Genomic DNA, 20784 nt, shown 5'->3' with positions numbered 1-20784 from the left:
TCTCGTTCAGAATTACCCAGGAGCGGGACTCGGTCTTTAGCTTCCGTAAAAGAAAAGAGAAGAGAAAAAATTACTGTAGTATTATTTCACAGGGACCCCGCTGGAGTCTTGATAAAGTAAGATCCGAAAGATTAATAAATCCCTTAACTTTTTCGTCTAAGTATTCTTTGCGTGATTACTGATGGATTGGCTTTCCTATTTAGAACAATAGGTAACTTTTATGTATAATATATAGAATCCTAAAAATTATTTGTTGAATTATACAAATGATTTGCCCTTGATGTCAGGAGAAGTAAAAGCTGGGTGTCTCTGTCGGTGGTAATAGTGAAGAGAACCTAAAATTGTTTAACGTCAGTTACACAAAGCGAAGCACCACTCTGCTAAAGAATACTATACTACTCCCTAAAGAATACTATACTATCACTCTCACTTGTCCTCCATCTGCTCTGTTCTCTACTTTACAGCCACTTCTTGTTTCTAACAATTCTCCCAATTTGCTAGACTAGATTCAGTCTCCATTTCTCATCAAATGCTTCCTCCTTACCCAGACGAGTCCCTAGAAGCCGATGAAACCCTACGCAAACCTCCCAAAGCCAATAACAACGACTTTCTCAAGAATGCACTGAGCAATTTCCAGTACCAGATTTCTACACACCCACGTTTCTGGCTTTTCACCTTCTTCCTCTTCTTCCAACTCGTTGTTCTCATTTTCACCCGCAATTCCCCCTTCCCTTTTTCAACCCACTCCCCACCCCACCACTTCCCTTCAGAAACTGCATTATTTGCCGACATACAGAGACCCCCCCATCATGATCCAAATGTTATTTATCCATTCGGAGATCCCCAATGCGAGTATGGTCGTGTTTATGTTTATAATCTCCCTTCCAAATTCAACAAAGACTTAGCTTTAACTACCTGCGACGATCTAGACCCATGGAAGTGGCAGTGTGGACTTGTCACCAATGACGGATACGGAAAAAGATTAACGGACCTCGCCGGAATCTTGCCGGGAAATCTCTCCGCAGCGTGGTATCGGACAAATCAGTTCTCATCGGAGGTAATATTTCATTACCGGCTTTTAAACTACAGATGTAGAACAAACGACCCGGATTCTGCTACTGCTTTCTACATTCCGTTTTACGCCGGACAGGCTGTAGGGAAATACCTATGGACGGATGAAATTGAAAACCGTGATTTGCTTAGCAATAAAGTATTGAAATGGGTCCAGAGGCAAAAGTACTGGAAAAGATATAACGGGTCGGACCATTTCCTGACTCTGGGTCGGATAACGTGGGATTTCCGGCGATTAGGTGACCCGGAGAAACTGTGGGGTTCCACTTTTCTCAATCGGCCACAGATGCAGAACGTTTCGCGTTTCACCATCGAGAGGGCTCCGTGGGATGCAAATGATATCAGTGTACCTTACCCTACTGGATTCCACCCTCACTCCGAGAAAGAACTCAGGGAATGGCAGAACTTTGTGCTTTCCTATAACCGCACGAGTCTTTTCACGTTCATTGGCGCGGCGCGTGGGGATATCAACAGTGATTTCAGATCGAGGTTAATGAGTTACTGCAGAAACGAGTCGGACTCGTGCCGAGTCGTGGATTGTGCCGTGACTCAGTGCTCTAACGGTTCGTCAGAAATCCAAAAAGCACTTTTGAGCTCCGATTTTTGCTTACAGCCGAAAGGGGACAGCTTGACTCGGCGGTCGGTTTTCGATTGCATGGTGACCGGTTCAGTGCCGGTTTTTTTCTGGCGACGAACGGCTTACACGCAGTACCAGTGGTTTTTACCGGAGAAACCGGGGAGTTATTCGGTTTTCATAGACCCGGAAGCAGTGAGAAATGGAACGGCGTCCATTAAGGAAATATTGAAAAGTTACAGTAAAGATCAAGTAAGGAAAATGAGGGAGAAAGTAGTAGAAACAATTCCAAGAATAGTGTATGCAAGGCCAAGTGGAGGTCTTGGGAGTGTAAAGGATGCATTTGAAATTGCAGTTGAAGGAGTATTGAAGAGAGTCAAGGATGAAAATGAATGGAAGGAATACGTTGATATGGGCAGTTGAAGATGATGAGTTCATAATTTGGGAGATTTGATGAATGTAAAGTATATAATTCTTTCCCTTTATATTGAGCTATAAGCATAATCCTATAAATATAGGGACAAGTTTGAAGCAGGATGGGTAATTCTGTGTGGCTGCTGCTGACATGATTCTCAGTTTTTAGAATCAGCTTAGGTTGCTGGATGATGGCGAGCTCGGATTTTATACATGTATTATGTACCAAATATTTCTAGAAATTTGTGTTAAGATCAGACGAATAAGTGAGGACAAGTCATGTTAATCTGCAGGTAAGAGTTATATTGATCAGATTTTGGCAATTTCTTTTCTGATTTTGTCTTTCAGTTCAATGCACTAAAATAAGGGTTTATTGAGAGCAACATTTCTTGTTGTCTCTCACATTTATATTTATAGTATGTATTAACCTTTCTACCTAGTGCAGACAAAGTACATTTACCTTATCGTTTGTATCTAACAGTGTTTAGCTTCTCGTCGAGAAAACATAGCCCTAAACTTTAAAAAGTAATGCATTTTCATTCGCACTGAATGTAATGTCGTATCTGCTTAGCTTAGAATGTGACTTTAGCTAATAGAACAATTTTAGAAGGCAAAATGGCATATTTTGAAAGTTTACATTACTAATTACTGAAACAAAAGGAAAAAAAATTAGAGAAAAAGCTCTCGTTTGAACTTTAAGGACGATATAATAAAATTATTGCTTAAACTCCATTAATGATATTTTCATTTGGGAAAAGGAATTGAGATCGTTTGCTGATATGAAAGAAAGATCGAGGTAATTAAGTAAATGACATAATTCAACGTGCATTAAAAAGTATAATCTCTAGCGGAAGGAAATTAATGCGTTTGATATGTCGATTGAACTTTTCCTAAAATCTCAGGAACTTCCATAGACATTCAACTACTTCATTGGCAAGAGATATTTTTCCATCACTTCCGTGTGTTAAAATGATTTGAAATTTAATTGTAATCACCGTATTAAAATTTATCCGCTAATTAATACTTCCTTCATTTCGATTTAAATGATACATTTTCCTTATTAGTCGGTTAAAAATAAAAAAGACACATTTTTATATTTCGAAACAATTTAATTTTAAACCTTTTATTTTATCCACTTTAGCCTTTGAAAAACTTTTATGACCCACAAATCTTTTGCTCCTTAGGACCACATGTTTCAAAAATATTCTTTTTTTTTCTTAAATTTTGTGCCAAGTAAATAAGATCAAAGAAATGGTACAGGAATAACATAGTATTTGTACCAGAAATAGTAAAAAAGTCGTACTCTTTGTTCTCTTCTCAACTAGTTTAACTAATAGTGAAGGTACAAGTGCTGCAATATCTCATATAACTTGAGAAAGCAAATTAAAGCTGTGGTAAAATGCATAAACCAGACCAAAACATGTCAAATTAAAGATGTACATCGTCGGAGTAATATGCATCTTGGTGCCATTCCAGAAGCTCATGGGGGTGGAGGGAGGAGTTTCCAGGAGCTTGCTTTGCTTGGTAATTATCACTCGATTTGGGTGTAGAAATCTTGGCTTACAACCAGCCAATGAATATAGTTTGCTTGGGGATTATGCTAATATCAAGAGCATAGCAAACTTTGACCCGACAGTTGATAAGCTAAAATAATTCTTTGAAACGCATGGGAATCTTAGAAGCATTGGTGAAAGTTTGATTTCTCGCCTTGTCCCATTTTTTCAACAAAAAATATTGGAGCAGCATAATATATATTAACCTCTCGTTCCTTATCATGTCCAGCTTTTATTTTAATAAATTAAAGGAGGAAGAGAAAAATGATTATTATAAGATGGACTGGTGGAGAATTAACTTGGGGCACAAACAAAAGAACGATGTAACTAACACATAGGACCATTGATTTGTTGACTCAGAAACTTTGTTGTATACTTCACTCTCTATTTTCTTTCTACTTGTAGCTCTGAAACTTGTTTCCTCAAGTCGAAGACAACATATTAATCTCCCACCAACCCCAGCACTTAAACTTCCTATTATAGGCCATCTCTATCTCAACCTCTATATCGCACTCTTGCTAATCTCTCAACTAAATATGGCCCTGTTTTCTCTCTTCATTTTGGTACCTGTCTTGTTGTGGTAGTGTCCTCCTCGTCTGCTGCTGAAGAATGCTTCACCAAAAACGATATTGTTTTGGCCAATCGCCCTCGTTTAATGATAGGCAAATACATAGGCTATAATTATACTACTGTTGTTGGTTCACCTCACTGGCGCACCCTCCCCCGCCTCTGCGCACTTGAAATTTTCTCCACCAACCGTCTCAACAATTTTCAGCCCATTAGACAACATGAAGTCAAGCTTCTTGTTCATAGAGTGTTTCAAAACTCGGGTGGGAGTTTTGGGACCCCTGTTGAACTCAAGTCCAAGTTATTTCAGATGTCGTACAATATTATCATGAGAATGGTAGCTGGAAAGAGATATTATGGTGAAGAGGTAGATAACGAGGAGGCAAACAATTTTCGGGAGCTTGTAGAAGAGGTTATTTCATATGGGGGTGCATCAAACCCCGCGGATTTCATGCCTGCAGTATTTCGTTGCTTTTTCAGGAGTATGGAGAAGAATTTGGCCAGGCTTGGTAGCAAAATGGACGCGCTCTTGCAAGGTTTGATTGATGAACACCGTCGTGATAATAGCAGAAATACCATGATTGATCATTTGCTTTTTCTGCAAGAATCAGAACCAGAATATTACTCTGATCAAATCATCAAAGGAATAATATCGGTAAGCTCTCTTCACTGCTGCATCTCCCACTCTATGTTTAAATTGAGAATCTTTGTTTAACTTAGCCACAGGCTAATCATCCCAATTCTTGACTTAGTGAATATTGGTCCACACATATTATGTGTTTTGTTCTGGGTATCTGTTCTAGGCAACAAGATATTAGAATGTCCCTATTGGTTGAAGGATTGGATTGTTGTCTCTTTATCTGGTTTGGCCAATCCTTAGCTCGTGGGGTTGAAGGATTGGATTGTTGTTTCTTATGTGATTTTGTCCAATCCTCATCTCATGAACTAGCTTGTGGTTGAGTTAGGCCCAATGCCCATTTTCTTGACATGATGTATATAAAAGGCCGCATCAGGTGCTTGAAATTTTTATAATTATATATTTATACTAAGGTCGAAGCAATTGTCACCAAAACATAGTATAGTTGTCTTGGTATCCACTGATTTAAAGTTCTAGATTGTTTCTGCATATAGAAACCTGGGAATATCAAAATATCAACTAACAAAAGCAGTTGCCAGACACTTTTCTCATTAACTAACAACTGCAGGTCATGCTGAATGCGGGACTGAAACATCATCTGTAACAATAGAATGGGCAATGTCTCTTCTACTCAATCATCCAGAGGTGTTGGAAAAGGCCAAAGCTGAAATAGACGACCATGTGGGTAAAGATCGTTTAGTGGATGAAGCAGATTTACCCAAGCTGAAATACCTTCAAAGTATTATTTCAGAGACACTTCGATTGTACCCTGCAGCACCAATGCTAGTGCCTCATGAATCATCTGATGATTGCACGGTCGCTGGCTTCCACATTCCTCGTGGCACGATGCTATTGGTGAATGCTTGGGCCATCCACAGGGACCCCTTACTTTGGGAGGACCCAGAGAGCTTCAAGCCAAAAAGGTTTGAAGGTGTGCAAGCCGAATCATGGAAGCTATTGCCATTTGGAATGGGAAGGAGAGCGTGCCCAGGTTCTGGACTTGCTCAATGTGTGGTTGGTTTAGCTTTAGCAACTCTAGTGCAGTGTTTTGAGTGGAAAAGGGTAAGCGAAGAGGTGGTTGATTTGACGGAAGGAAAAGGTCTCACTATGCCAAAACCCGAGCCACTCATGGCTAGGTGCGAAGCTCGTGACATTTTTCACAAAGTTCTTTCAGAAATATCTTAATGTTTTGGGAGTCTGAATTAATAATGTAAAATGTATTTTCATTTTCTCATATAATATTGCACTATCTACATTTCTGATATGTCATTGAGATACTCCGGATCAAATATATGTGGTACTCTTTTTAACAGTGTAAAAACTAGAAACAAAGATAGTTACAACTCCCAATTGCAACAAGTACTCGGAAATGTTTGTTCTTCAGTGGAAAGGAAAATAACATCATTTCTTACAAGGCAGGAACTGACCAAATATGTAAACTTGCTGGTCTCCTCACTGTTGAACCTCCTTCCACGCTTCACGGAGAAGCTGGTATCTGACAATATTTCTAGCAGGTTTTGCTAAATTTGGATAATCCTTGAAGCTATCAGCGAGGAACGAAGTAAACGGTGAGTCCAGCTCATCAAGCTCAACATCGCTGGTGTACGTTTTCTTGAGTACAGATGACCCCCTAATCTTTGGAGCTTGATTGCCAACCTTCTCTATAAAAGTAGTGAGAGACAATGCTGGAGGAGATGTATAGACAGGCAATGTGAAAGTGCACGGGAAGCTAGTCAGCAATTCTCCAGGAGCATCTGTTACATCCTTAATCAGGAAAAATATTGTGTAAGAAAGGGTATGTGACTTCAGATTAGCTCCATAAATAGGACAAAATGAGATGGAAAACTTACTTCAGAATCCAGGGCCTCAAAGACATTCATTGGAATTGGATCAGGACGGAAATCATCTGGAACAAAATTGGTGAGAACTCTTTTGATCAAAGCTGGACCAAATATTGGGCAGACCTAGCAACAGCAAGTTCAGAAACAAGTATGGAGAAAATAAATTTACTAGAGACTGATCTGTTGATAAATTTTAAAGGGAAATTTGGACTAACTTCTTTTCTTGTGGATGCATCTATGAGCATTTCAAATGGAAGCATCATGAGGTTGCTCAATGCATTAAGGAGATGAAAAGCCTTGAATGATTCTTGTTTCTTGTCATTCCCAAAGATGTTATTATACTCGGGTGAAACTTCATCTTGAAAGCCAATAAGATCTGTAAGCCATCCAGACCAGCTCCCAACCTATCAACAAACCAAAATAGTCATGATCGATAAATAAATACTCCCTTGAACCAAAATAGTTTTTGTTTCCCTTCTAAAGAGTTAATCAAGAGATCTTCAACTTTTGAGAAAAATTGACACTTGTAATATTTTCACGTATTTTTAAGGGAAAGAACTTAAGCAGTGGAAACTACATGTGCACTACCATATCTCACTTCTAATAGGATGCTGCATATTCTCTCCAAATACTGGTCATTGCTATTAGTGTAACTATGCTTACATAATAGAAGTACATGATATAAATATAATACTTGAAGAATGAAAAACCAGCATGAAGCTAGTCATGGTTAAGCTAACTTTTTCTACTCACAGCATTTTTCAACTGTGCACCAGCACCAAAGCTTGATTTTCCTGCTGGAATTGGAAGGATCTTACGGTCACTTATAGGATCAAATATTGGATCTGTTGGCATTTCTTCGATGGATTCACGAAGAATAGCATTGAACATTGCCACATCCAATCTACTCACCAACTGCTTCATTACCTGGAAACACAATGAATACATTTCACAATAAGCCATTGTTAAAGAAAGAACAAAATGTTGGAAAATTGGTTAATGACTAGAACCACAAATCACTCAAACAAGAAGTGGAAGTACAAGTGAAATGAAGTGGATGCTTATTTGAAAAAACAGAAAACACCTCATTCTGATGAATCAACTCACCAACTTTGGCAGAACAGGTAAGCAGCCACATTTATGGCCGCCTGCCCGAAGTGGACAAAGCCTTTCACAGGCATCTTTCAGAGCCCTTTTCCAAAGTTTTACAGAAAATTTGCCCTGCTCTTGATCACCCAATGAATTTCTACTCCCATATGTTTTCTTCACCCTTGAGCCCCTAGTCTTACTAGTTTTTGCAGTCGAAAACTGCATATGTGGAGTCAGAGTCTGCAGGCAAAAATAAGTGACTGAACTGTAAATAAAGTAGCACTTGTTATGGGAGAAAAGCTCAGAAAAATTAGGTGATCAACCTGCCACCAAAGAGACTTGGTGATTTTGGAGAAAATCCAGGCTTCAAGCTTTTCCAATGCTTGAGTGAATGATTCGATGTCCTCCCAGTTATAATATTGCTTAACTAAATGACTCTTGTTCCCTTGGCTAGCAATTGATTTGATGCTTTGCTGCATATATATTTTTTCCAACGCAGACCTACCTCTGTTGCCAGTAGTTTCAGTTGGTGCCCCTTCATTAAATTGCACTCCTGCAGCAGCCTGACTGATGATTGCTCTTAACATAATGGAATTCGACAACCAGAAAGTTAGCCTGTTTGTGAAAATAATAAAATTAGAGAAATCCTGTAAAGTTTCCAATTTTATCCTTAAACATATTTGTTTCAACATATTGATAAGCTGTTTTTTTGGGTCCACTATCCACTTAATTTACAATCAATGGAAGATTGATGCTGATCTATTAATTAAAAGCTGGAAAATTAGAAGTACCAAGAAAATTAAGTAGCTAATAAAACAATCAATCACAAGAGTGTACCTTGGAACGTCGCTTCCACATGCTTTTGAGACCAAAGCTAATCCTGAGACAGCGGCTCTAGCAGCACTTGCCTGTTTAGCAGTGGATTTTGTTCTCCAAGCATGGAGATAAAATCTAGCAAGGCGCCTGGCCGGAGTGTGAACTTTGTTCATTGAACTTCCATGCTCAGCAACTACAGAATAAAGGCCAACTTCAATAGCTGCAGCTTCTTTCAGTTCTTCCTCAAGCATCTGAATTCTAGATTCTGATTCAGGTTTACTCTTTGACATAACGTTTGCAGGAGCCCTTTTTTCAGTTGCTGAAGTACTGGTAGTATTCTTTGGTTTTTTGTCCTCCACTACTGTACTTTTAGCAATACTACTAGTTTCTATTGTTGCGTGTTCTTTCATTTCTTTCTTAATAATCTCTGTGTTTCCCAAAAATACATTTGCACTTGCAGAGTCTCTTATCTGAACAGACTTCACTGCCTTCAATCGACCATGTGTGATCTGAGCTCCAAGAGCTTTACGAATGGAACTCATCGTACCTTGTCTTTTCATACTTTTAGCTATTTTGTTGTCTGACAAGTCTCTTGTGTCATCGAGGAACAGTTCGTCCTGTCCAAAATCATGTTCTGTTGTTTCATCCGCACTACTTTGACTGTCCACACCTGCCTGAGTATGCATATGTGAAGACGTAATTTTTGATATCAATCTGTCAATGTATTTTTCTTTAGATATCTGAGTATTTTCTTCAGTTTTGCTCATTCCGCTGGCTGCCTCTTCATGCATGTCATTCTGCAATTTAATGTCAGTAAAATCTTAAGCAGAAAATAACACTACAATGGACAGAAAATACAATTAACAATGGTATCCCATAATTAACCTTATCCTTAATTCATTAGGTCCTCTACTGGTACATAACTAGTGACATTGCAATCTAGATCAACTACCACTTTAAAAAGCTTGATTTAATGCTTCTTTTTCATTTCCCCTTTCTGTTGAGGAAGAGGGAGGCTGACATTGGAGTCAAATGTCTAGTTGTTACAAGTGGCCTATAGGGAATATAAGCCGAAAGTTCCCGGCCGGAGAAAAGTAGAAGCACGATATGAAACTAGATTCATAGGATCCTCAAGCTGCAGATAAATTTCAACCAAAACCGTTCAGATTTTCCATGGAATTTAAATGAGGTTGAGCTAACTGAATGCTTGTTAACCAATAGGATAATGAGTTTAACATCAATACATTATAGTGTTTTACACAATCATATAAGTTAAAAGATAACTAATGATAATCGTCCATAATAAGCTGAAAAATAAGGCAGTTTTGTCAGTCAAATTAGGTGCTACAATAGGTTAAAATACACAATCCTAAGGTAATTTAACTCAAGTACCTTTACAACTCGAGATGGTGAGGGCCATGCCACCTTAAAAACAGAAGAGTCATAGTCCACAAGGAAGAATCATCATCAGTAAAAGAAGCACAAGCAGTTAATCATAATGATGGAATTTGATTGAATGTGAAATACCTTTACATTGTTAGATGGTGAAGCCCAAGCAGCTTCAAAAACAGAAGAGGCAAAAGTTGAGGATGAATGCGACGAAATATCATCATCAGTGTAAGAAGCAACATCCGAATCATCTTCAGCATCATCAATCATTAAGTCTGATTCTTGTTTATCTTTTGCTGGCTGAACCTTAACATATAGAGATGGCTGCAGCAAGCTTTTTGAACTCTTCTTGCAGTTTAAAGGAACACTAATAGCTAATGTTTCTTTGATAACTCCATATTCTGCAAAATTAATTGAAGCTGTCCCCAAGAGTTGACCTTGAGCTGCATTCTCCTTTGTATATTCATACAGGGAGAACTCCAAATTATTCTTTAGAAATTTATCTTTGGATTTTTTCTCGCGACATAAAGTTAAGAATAAGGTGAAAGTCTTGTTAATTTCAAGATAGTCATCCTCAACAGAGGAAGTCACAAATCCAGAATTGCGATCGCCATTTTCCCACTGAAGTAATACTGACTGAACAGACCTCAATGATTCTGATGGGGGCCATGGCCTAATCGACTGGATATGTACAATGTAATCAATTTGGAAAGAAGCACCCTTTTTCTTCTTCTTCCCAAGACCCATGGCTTGATAGTAACTTGCAACTCTCCTTCTCTGAACTTAATTCAACTAAGACTAACCAAAAACCAAATTTGTTACTAAACCTTTAAATTTGAGGGTACACTGAATTTGGCTTCTTTGTGGGAGACTGTTTGTTTGGAAAATAATGAGTAAAGAGGAATGGAAAACGAAGATGAACAAGTTATTATGCGTGCGTCCAACTACGTGACAGAGTTGACAAATGTACGTGACTTAGGACTAATGTCTCTAACGCACTCTCCACCGGCCAACTTTGGGAATTCTACTTACTAATTTTGTGGTTTGCCACTAATATTGACTAATGCCTAACCATTAGCTAAATTAAATACTGTATTCGGTTTGGACTAGATAATCTGTTACTTGTTCTTGTGCATTCATCTGATTTGTGATTATTAACGTAACATTAACACTTACCTTTTGAATAAGCTTTAATCCCTTTTCCTCAAGGTACAAGGGTTACTGTATGCTATTGATATAAAGTGGATAAACCAATCCCTTGCTGATCTAGCGGTGTTGTTACCATAAGAATACATTTTTGATTTCCCCTTTTCTTCGATGAAAAAGAACTATATGGGAGGGGCCGGCTAGATATTTTTTCATTTGAGAATTCTAATTGAGTGCCTTTTTAAGTGCGCTATAAACAGTTAAGTGATGTTTCTATTACGCAAAATACTTTAAACCACCTTTAAATTTGGCTTAGATTATTAGTGTCCTCCTAGAACTATGTCCGATCCTAACTACCTCCTACACTTGACTATATGAATTTAGAAACCCCCGATCTGCCACATGGCATAGCAAGTGGTATTAAGTGCACCATGACGCGTGAGAGAGCTCTCAAGTTACTTTATGTAGAAAACTTTATTCGTTGACTCAAGTTACTTGTCCTTGTAAGTAGCGTATAATAAATTATTTTAACTAGTTTTTTGTGGGAATAGAGTGCGCGCGCACACACATACAAACACACACACACACACACACACATATATATATATATATATATATACATATTTATAGTTTTCTTTAATTTTTATGCAATTTTACCTGTTTATAAATATTTACTGTAATTATATTATTTTATAAAATATTAAAAATTAAATACCATGGGGCTTACGTCTCGCTGAGACATATGCAAAATGCCTCGCTTTACACCGTTTATAACATCCTCCATTAAAGCCAAACGCAAGTTCATGCATTTCCCTGGAGGATGTTATAGGGAAATAAAAAATATAGGGAAATGTATGAACTTGAGTTTGGGTAACGGGGGATGTTATAAATAGGAAAATTGTTGCCGTTGGGATGTTATTTGGGGGCCTATATTTGTTGTTTGAGAGCTCTCTCACGTGCCATAGTGCACTTAATACCACTTGCTATGTCATGTGACAGATCAGGGGGTTTCTAAATTCATATTGTCAAGTGTAGGGAGATAATTAGGATCAGGTATAGTTTGGAGAGGATACTAATAATCTGAGCCAAGTTTAAAGGTGATCTAAGGTATTTTACCTTTCTATTACAAACAAAAAAAGATAATTTTACTATATAATTTCAAATAATTGAGTGATCATTTGATTATGATGGTGTCCATCTCATTCAAATGGTTTGGTAGCCAACCTTATTGAATTTGTATTGGTTTGGTAGCCAACCTTGTTGAATTGGTATGATTTGGTAGCCAATTTTATTGACTTGGTTTGGTTTGGTAACCAATCTTGTTAAAATTGTGAAAAGTGTGTGCAAATTGTCAAATATTATAGACTTTAGAGAGTGAGGTTTTGGCTATAAAAGGAGAGCTTCAACTCTCATTTCATCACACGAACAAAGAGAGAAAAGAGAGAGAGCAAGGTATTCCATAAACTATAAGAAAATAGTTTGTGAAGAAAAATAGAGTGTGAGAGATATTGTAGTAAGGTGGAAAAAGCAAAAGAGTGTTTATTTCTTTTGAGGGTGTAGTGGTCTCAAGAGTACTTTTGCTCGTTACTACACAGTGTAAAATTTCTCGCTATAGTGATATCATTTGCTCTTCTTGGCCGTGGTTTTTCCCTTATTCAGAAGGGTTCCACGTAAAATCTTGGTGTCATTATTGCTGCATTTCTATTCTTGCTGATTTAACCATAACTTAGTGTTCTGCGTTTATCACTAATGCCATGAATACTATTTTTACGGGGTTTATTCCCAACAAGTGGTATCAGAGCCAAGGTTCTGTCTGAGTATACTCTGTGGTTGCAACACAGTCTGAACTTCCACATCAGAAAGAATTACTTTGATCTCATAATAAATAGTATTTGTATTTGTGATAAACGATGGAAGCCAATACTAGTAGAATGGTTACTTTGAATGACACAAACTATGCCATTTGGAAGGACAAAGTGGAAGATTTGCTCTATGTCAAGAATTTTCATCAACCTGTCTTCGCTACTATAAAGCCTGATAATAAATCAGATGAAGAGTGAAATTTGTTAAACATGCAGGTTTGCGACTTTATTAGACAGTGGGTTGACGATAATATTTTGAACCATATTTTTGGGGAGACATATGCTCAGACCCTATGAGAGCACCTTGAAAGTTTGTATGCTCAAAAAACTGGAAACACAAGATGTTTTTGATAAAGCAGATGTTGAATTTAAAATACCTTGATGGTTCCGCAATGACAGATCATCTGAATAATTTTTAGGGGATCATGAACCAGTTATCTGCTATGGCCATTAAATTTGATGAATAAATTCAAGGCCTGTTTCTACTTGGTTCCCTACCAGATTCTTGGGAAATTCTTAGAACTTCATTATCAAATTCTGCTCCGGATAGTGTGATCTCTATGGATCTTGCCAAGAGCAGCCTTTTAAATGAAGAGATGAGAAGAAAATCTCAGGGTTCCTCCTCTTCAGATGTCTTGGTGACTGACTCTAGAGGGATAAGCAAGAATCGGGGTTCTCAAAATAGAGAACATAATAGAAGCAAATCCAGAAGCAGACTTAAAGATATTGAGTGCTATCATTGCGGGAAGAAAGGACACACAAAGAAGTTCTGCCAGATTTTGAAAAAGGAGAATAGAGACAAGGAAGAACAGAAAGAAGATGGCAATCGTGTGGCCACCGTCACTACAGAAGATCTTGTTACCGTCCTTGATGCGGATCTGATAAATATTGCTTGTGATGAGTCAAGCTGGGTTGTGGACAGTGGTGCCGCATCTCATGTGACATTAAGGAAGGAATTTTTCTCATCCTATACGCAAGGTGACTTTGGAACTTTGAGTATGTGTAATGAGACTATATCTAGGGTGGCCGGTGTTAGAACGATTTGTTTGAAAACTAGTATTAGAACTAAACTAGTTTTAAACAATGTAAAACATGCACCTGATGTTTGTTTGCCCTTGATCTCTATTGGTGTTTTGGATGATGAGGAATATGTCAGTACCAATGGTGCTGGAAAGTGGAAGCTCACTAAGGGTTCCATGATTGTGGCTAGTAGGAAAAAACGTCGTGGTCTATACTGGACTACGGCCTCTGCTTGTATTGATATGGTGAATGTCGTTGAGAGCAATAACTCTTCAACGTTATGGCATAAAAGGCTTAGCCACATTAGTAAGAAAGGACTAAATGTTCTGGCCAAGAAGAAATTGTTGTCAAATTTTGAAAGTGTAAAATTAGAAAAATGTGAGCACTACTTGGCTGGAAAACAAAAAAGAGTTTCTTTCCAGTCTCATCCTCCTTCAAGAAAGACAGAGTTGCTTGAGTTGGTGCATTCAGATTTATGTGGTTCAATAAAGACAAGGACTTTGGGGGGTACACTTTATTTTGCTACCTTTATTGATGATTGCTCAAGGAAACTTTGGGTCTACATCTTGAAGACTAAAGACCAAATGTTGGGTATCTTTAAGTAGTTTCAGGCTTCAGTTGAAAGAGAAACTGGAAAAAAGCTGAAGTGTATTCGTACTGATAACGGTGGTGAATATTGTGGATCGTTTGACGAATACTGCAAGCAACAAGGTATCAAACACCAAAAGACTCCTCAGCTTAATGGTTTAGCAGAAAGGATGAACATGACCTTGATGGAAAGAGTCAGATGTTTGCTTTCTGAAGCAAAGTTGTCGAATTCCTTTTGGGGTGCGGCTTTGTGTCACGCCACACATGTTATTAATCTATCCCCTGTGGTTGCTTTGCAAAGTGATGTTCCAAACAAAGTTTGGTATGGCAAGGATGTTTCTTATGACCACTTGAAAGTGTTTGGTTGCAAAGCTTTGTACATGTGCCTAAAGATGAGAGGTCAAAATTAACTGCTAAGACAAGGCAGTGCATTTTCATTGGTTATGTCCTTGATGAGTTTGGTTACAGGCTATATGATCCAATTGAGAAGAAGGTCGTGAGAAGCCGTGATGTTATCTTCGTGGAGGATCAAACCATTGAAGATATTAACAAAGCGGAGAAGCTAAAATCTCCAAGTTCTGAAGGTTTAGTTAATCTTGATCAAATTCCTCATACAAATGCGGATGACATTGGAGGGCTCAATGATGATGGTGATGCCCAGTACCATATTCTAGATCAGCATATTGATGGTGATGGTAATAAAAATGCTAATGTTGATGAGGTAAATGCTCCTACTCACGAAGCTGTGGACGAGTTAGATATTCTACTCAGGAGGTCTTCTAGACCTCGTACTCCTTCCTCCCGTTATTCGCCCAATGAGTATGTATTACTCACTGATGGGGGAGAACCTGAATGTTATGCGGAGGCCATAGAAGATGAGCATAAGGATCAATGGATTGAAGCCATGCAAGATGAGATGAAATCTCTGCATGCGAACCATACTTATGAGTTGGTGAAATTGCCTAAGAGCATGAGAGCTTTGAAGAATAAGTGGGTGTTCAAAGTTAAAGCTGAAGAACATAGTTTGAAGCACAGATATAAAGCTAGATTGGTTGTCAAGGGATTTGGTCAAAGGAAAGGTATTGACTTTGACGAAGTATTTCTCCTGTCGTGAAAATGTCCTCCATTCGGACAGTTCTTGGTTTGACTGCCAGTCTTGATTTGGAGATTGAGCAGATGGATGTGAAGACTGCTTTTATTCACGGTGACTCAGAAGAGGAGATTTATATGGAACAACCTGAGGGATTCAAGGCAAAGGGTAAGGAAAATTTTGTATGCAAACTTAAAAAGAGTCTATATGAATTGAAGCAAGCTCCCAGACAGTGGTACAAGAAGTTTGAGTCTGTTATGGGGGAGCAAGGCTACAAGAAGACTTCTTCAGATCACTGTGTGTTTGTACAAAGATTTTCTGATGATGACTTTATCATCCTCTTGCTATATGTGGATGATATGTTGATTGTGGGCAGGAATGCTTCCAAGATTGATAAGTCGAAAAAACAGTTGAATAAGTTTTTACAATGAAAGACTTGGGTCATGCTAAGCAGATGTTGGGCATGAGAATTACTCGTTCGAGAAACGAAAGGAAGCTTTACTTGTCACATGAGAAGTACATAGAACATGTACTGGAGCGCTTCAATATGAAAAGTGCTAAGTTGGTTCGCACACCCCTTCCTAGTCAACTGAAGTTGAGCAAGAAGATGTGTCCAACAACAACAGAGGAAAAAGAAAGAATGGCCAAGATTCCTTATTCCTCTGTCGTCGGAAGTTTGATGTATGCAATGGTATGCAGTCGACCAGATATTGCTCATGCAGTCGGTGTTGTTAGCAGATTCCTTGAAAATCCTGGAAAGGAACACTGGGAAGCAGTCAAGTGGATACTCATGCACCTAAGAGGTACTGTAGGAGATTGCTTGTGTTTTGGAGGATCTGATTCAATCTTGAATGGCTACACGGATACTGATATGGCAGGTGATCTTGATAATCGTAAATCTACTACGGGATACCTGTTCACATTTTCAGGGGGAGCTATCTCATGGCATTCGAAGTTGCAAAAGTGTGTCGCACTGTCTACAACTGAAGTGGAGTATATTGCGGCTACTGAAGCAGGTAAAGAGATGATATGGCCCAAGAGATTTCTTCAAGAATTTGGATTGCGACAGATGGAGTATGTTGTCTATTGCGACAGTCAGAGTGCAATAGACCTAAGCAAAAACTTCATGTACCATGCGAGAATAAAACACATCGACGTTAGATATCATTGGATTCGTGAGCAAGTGGAGAACGAATCACTTCAGGTCAAAAAGATTCACACAAGTGAAAATCCTGCTGATATGTTGGCCAAGGTGGTACTAAGAGACAAGTTCGAGCTATGCAAAGAACTTGTCGACATGCACTCAGACTAGAAGACAGTGCTACCTCCTCTAGATGAATGAGACTGGAGGGGGAGATTGATTGTGTCCATCTCATTCAAATGGTTTAGTAGCCAACCTTGTTGAATTGATATTAGTTTGGTAGTCAACCTTGTTGAATTGGTATGATTTGGTAGCCAATTTTGTTGACTTGGTTTGGTTTGGTAGCCAACCTTGTTGAGATTGTGAAAAGTGTGTGTAAATTGTCAAATATTGTAGGATTTAGAGAGTAAGGTTTTGCCTATAAAAGGAGAGTTTCAACTCTCATTTCATCACACGAACAAAGAGAGAAAGAGAGAGAGCAAGGTATTCCATAAACTATAAGAAAATAGTTTGTGAAGAAAAATAGAGTGTAAGAGATATTGTAGTGATGTGGAAAAAGCAAAAGAGTGTTTATTTCTTTTGAGGGTGTAGTGGTTTTAGGAGTATTTTTACTCGTTACTACACAATGTAAAATTCCTCACTATAGTGATATCAGTTGCTCTGCTTGACCGTGGTTTTTCCCTTATTCAGAAGGATTTTCACGTAAAATCTTGATGTCATTATTGCTGCATTTCTATTCTTGCTAATTTCACCATAACTTAGTGTTCTTCATTTATCACTAATACCGTAAATATTATTTTTACGGGATTTATTCCCAATAGATTACTGAATTCGTAGTACAAGAGCTAAATAGCGTACACAATTAGAAAGCGAATGTTTCAAGGACAAAATCATTTCGATATAATCAATTCGCATTTTTAACTTCTGAATTTTGTTCATAAAAATGCTACAGTAGAAGCAAAAGAGCACACGAAGCTCCTGTATCGATCCTTTCAATTCTAGACATAATTTTGATTTACAAATGTATGGAAAAGTGCAAATTTCAGAACACGAGCAACTGCCACAATTAAATGAAACCTTGCTTCTATTCCCCGCACGTTTGGGCATCCTCACAAACAGTTTCTCGTCTCAATTTATTAAAGGAATTTTTACCTCCGGTTGCAAAGACTAACTCCTTATTTATTTTAAATAAATATTATTTAAAAAAATTATATTATAGATACCTTTTAATGTTTATAGCAAAATATTTAATTTTGATTACCTCCTACCCCTAATGTCACGACCCAAATTAGGACCGTGACCGGTGCTCAGGAGCTAGTGCTCCCAAGTAAGCCTCATCGGAAATTTTACCGCAAATCGGACAGAGTTTTCCCTGTTTTTGGACCATCCCAAAAATTTTCCTGTCTCAAATCAGCAACCAAACATCCTAATAACAATTCAAATGACAATGACTTTATCAATTAACCAAAATAAATATCTACCTTTAACAGTCCACCTACTAACAACTAGAAATATTACTATATCTCTAAATTTGATAAGAATGAGTGTTACTCAACATAAGTCTATAATAAAAAAGACTACTCAAGACACTAAAAGAATGATCATGGAGCGACTCTAAGAGTTCAAAGAAAAGACCATACAATTGATAAAATTCTCGCCCCCGCGAACAAGTGTGAGGCTCACCAAGAATTATCAACTTGTGCATTCTAATTAACGAAATTCTCGCCCGCGTCAACTGTTGTCTTTGTAAAAAAACTTAGCAGGGAATGAGTCGCTAGCTCAGTGAGTAATAACACTTAACCACAACCGTTTTTATTGGGGACAAGTCAGAATACATGCTAGTATATCAAATAGAAAACAACATAAAAATGCCCTTTTAAAAACAATAAATAATTTTCAGTCTCATCATGCTTTTCTTGTAGTATAATACAGTTAACAGTTCAGTAATAAGCTCGGTAACCACTGTATAATATCAATATTCACATTTGGGAGGTTTTAATGAACGGATCATGTAATCGGTATAACTGTGAACTTCTTCGCAAGAAGTCAAATATAACGGTAGTCCCTAATCGAGGAAAATCGGTAACGGTATGCTAGTTCTACCTTCCCACTAGCGAGGGCTATAACGGTAATCTGTAATTACAAGGTGCACCAGGTCTAACGAACCCGTCGTTAGCTACGGGATCCTTCAATGTCTACTCCCATTTATACTTGTCTCTGTAATCCGTATATACTCATAGAAAATATTTTAAATCAATATAGGGCATTTCGGTTCTTATCAAATCATATAATTTCATTTCGATAACAGTAAATTCAAGTAACAGTAAAACAGATCTAGTGACAACGAAAATATTTAAAACAACGGTAATCTTCTCAAATAACTATTTCGATATCATATCAAGTAAAAGACTTGTCCCACATGCAACTTAAAATAATCAATAACATATTCATATTAAAAATCATGTGTAAATCAAACAAGTTATGAAAACACAAATTGCAGTAAGATTACTACTCATAGTACTCGTGACCAAATACCAAATGCTTCACTTCGAGCAATTCGTACAAATTCCTCCAATCAATCTATAATTACATAATATCGATCTCATGTTAATTGCCTCATTTAGGCTAAATCCATCACTAATTTAGAATACCCAATCATCGGGGTTCACGTTTGAGTCTTAGTTTGTGGGTTTATATTTAATCATAGAACTAGTCCATAGTTCTATCAATTTTAAACTATTTGGTATAATTTATTCCTCTAGAAGTAAACCTATCACTGCTTAAACCAAACCTTTATAGCCTTGTTATCTCCATAGTAATTGTATATTATATATATATATATATATATATATATATATATATAGGAGAAAATTGAATTCTTTTGTACTACATGAAATTGTATAGATACAGTGAAATAATTCAACAGATGAGGAGAAGAAAGTTAACCTCTTGAGTCGAAGGAGAGATTTAATACTTTCAACTTCAACTCTCAATTATTCTTAAGACTTTTGCCCAAAGCTTTCTTCTTCTTCTCTTTTCCCCTTTTTCTTTTTCTGCTCGTTTTCCTTTTTGCCGTTTTGAAGCTTTCTGCTTCGTTTTTCTTATAAGGGTGTCTGATAACCCTTTTCAATTCGTTTTTGGCAGATATTGTAATGGGCCCTTTCGGCCCTTTATTTTAATTTCATTACCTTTTTCCTTTTTTTTGTTTTGTTTTGTTTATTTAGTTAGTTCTTCATTTATTTGTTTTTTATAGCTAGTTTCTTCTTCTTCTTCTTCTTCTTCTTCTTCTTCTTCTTCTTCTTCTTCTTCTTCTTCTTATTATTATTATTATTATTATTATTATTATTATTATTATTATTATTATTATTATTAATACATAATAATAAAATATAGGATATTACATCCTCCCCGCCTTATGAAATTCGGTCTCCGAATTTAACTCAAATACGTACCTGTAGACTGAAATAAATGGGGGTACTTAACTCGCATAGTATCCTCTATTTCCCAAGTAACTTCTTCAACTGTATGATTTCGCCATGAGACTTTTACGAACTCAATTTCTTTTGACCGTAGCTTTCTTACTTGCCTATCAACAATAGCCATCGGTTCCTCCTCGTAAGACAACTTCTCATCAAGCAGTGTAGCAGGTGCTTCAATCACCTGAGATGAGTCTGATATACATTTTCTTAGCATTGAGATGTGAAACACTGGATGAATAAAGGACAACTCAGGAGGAAGTTCCAAACGATAAGCCACTGCACCCACTCGGTCTAGTATCTCATACGGTCCTATAACCTGGGGCTCAACTTGCCTCTTTTCCCAAACCGCATCACACCTTTCATAGGGGAGACTCGTAGGAACACTTTGTCCCTAATTGTGAATACTAAATCTCTTCTTCTCTTATCAACATAAGACTTTTGTCTACTTTGAGCTGCAAATAATCTTTATCTGATCAACTGGACCTTGTCCATAGCTTCTTGTACTAG

The 20784-nt window shown here is 37.5% G+C and overlaps 2 protein-coding genes and 1 pseudogene across 5 annotated transcripts; 2 read left to right on the top strand and 1 right to left on the bottom strand.

Moving 5' to 3' along the window:
• Positions 1–257: 257 nt before the first annotated feature.
• Positions 258–2496, top strand: LOC107787058 (xyloglucan galactosyltransferase XLT2-like). The gene has a single exon (XM_016608575.2). It carries the CDS (start codon positions 530–532, stop codon positions 2066–2068), a length of 1539 nt encoding a protein of 512 aa, XP_016464061.2. The 5' UTR covers positions 258–529; the 3' UTR covers positions 2069–2496.
• A 1017-nt stretch (positions 2497–3513) lies between these two features.
• Positions 3514–6080, top strand: LOC107787059 (cytochrome P450 81Q32-like; annotated as a pseudogene).
• Positions 6081–6100: 20 nt separating this feature from the next.
• LOC107787060 (uncharacterized) lies at positions 6101–19881 on the bottom strand. 4 transcript variants are annotated; one of them, XM_016608579.2, is made up of 10 exons: positions 19745–19881; positions 10090–10404; positions 9955–9987; positions 8584–9359; positions 8070–8361; positions 7765–7986; positions 7411–7584; positions 6873–7061; positions 6667–6780; positions 6101–6580 (listed from the first exon to the last, which is right to left on the bottom strand). In XM_016608579.2, exons 2-10 carry the CDS (start codon positions 10219–10221, stop codon positions 6269–6271), a joined length of 2244 nt encoding a protein of 747 aa, XP_016464065.1. In that variant the 5' UTR covers positions 10222–10404; positions 19745–19881; the 3' UTR covers positions 6101–6268. The 4 variants fall into 4 exon arrangements, with proteins under 4 accessions (XP_016464065.1, XP_075105884.1, XP_016464062.1 ...); XM_075249783.1 differs by lacking the exon at positions 9955–9987; XM_016608576.2 differs by lacking the exon at positions 19745–19881 and having other exon boundaries at positions 10090–10831.
• Positions 19882–20784: the final 903 nt, after the last annotated feature.

This window comes from Nicotiana tabacum, chromosome 3 (assembly GCF_000715075.1).
Source record: "Nicotiana tabacum cultivar K326 chromosome 3, ASM71507v2, whole genome shotgun sequence".
Lineage (NCBI taxonomy): Eukaryota > Viridiplantae > Streptophyta > Magnoliopsida > Solanales > Solanaceae > Nicotiana > Nicotiana tabacum.
The sequence above is the reverse complement of the archived record's forward strand: the minus strand, read 5'-3'. Positions and strand labels throughout refer to the sequence as shown.

What these genes read in the sequence shown, in the direction of transcription:
- LOC107787058 (XM_016608575.2), top strand. Translation starts at nt 530, where the DNA reads ATGCTTCCTCCTTACCCAGACGAGTCCCTAGAAGCCGATGAAACCCTA.
- LOC107787060 (XM_016608576.2), bottom strand. Translation starts at nt 10,698, where the DNA reads ATGGGTCTTGGGAAGAAGAAGAAAAAGGGTGCTTCTTTCCAAATTGAT. An exon ending in CCAAGTCTCTTTGGTGGCAG is followed by an intron (nt 7,987 to 8,069) that starts GTTGATCACCTA and finishes TTTTGCCTGCAG; the next exon opens with ACTCTGACTCCACATATGCA. An exon ending in TTGAGGCCCTGGATTCTGAA is followed by an intron (nt 6,581 to 6,666) that starts GTAAGTTTTCCA and finishes TTCCTGATTAAG; the next exon opens with GATGTAACAGATGCTCCTGG.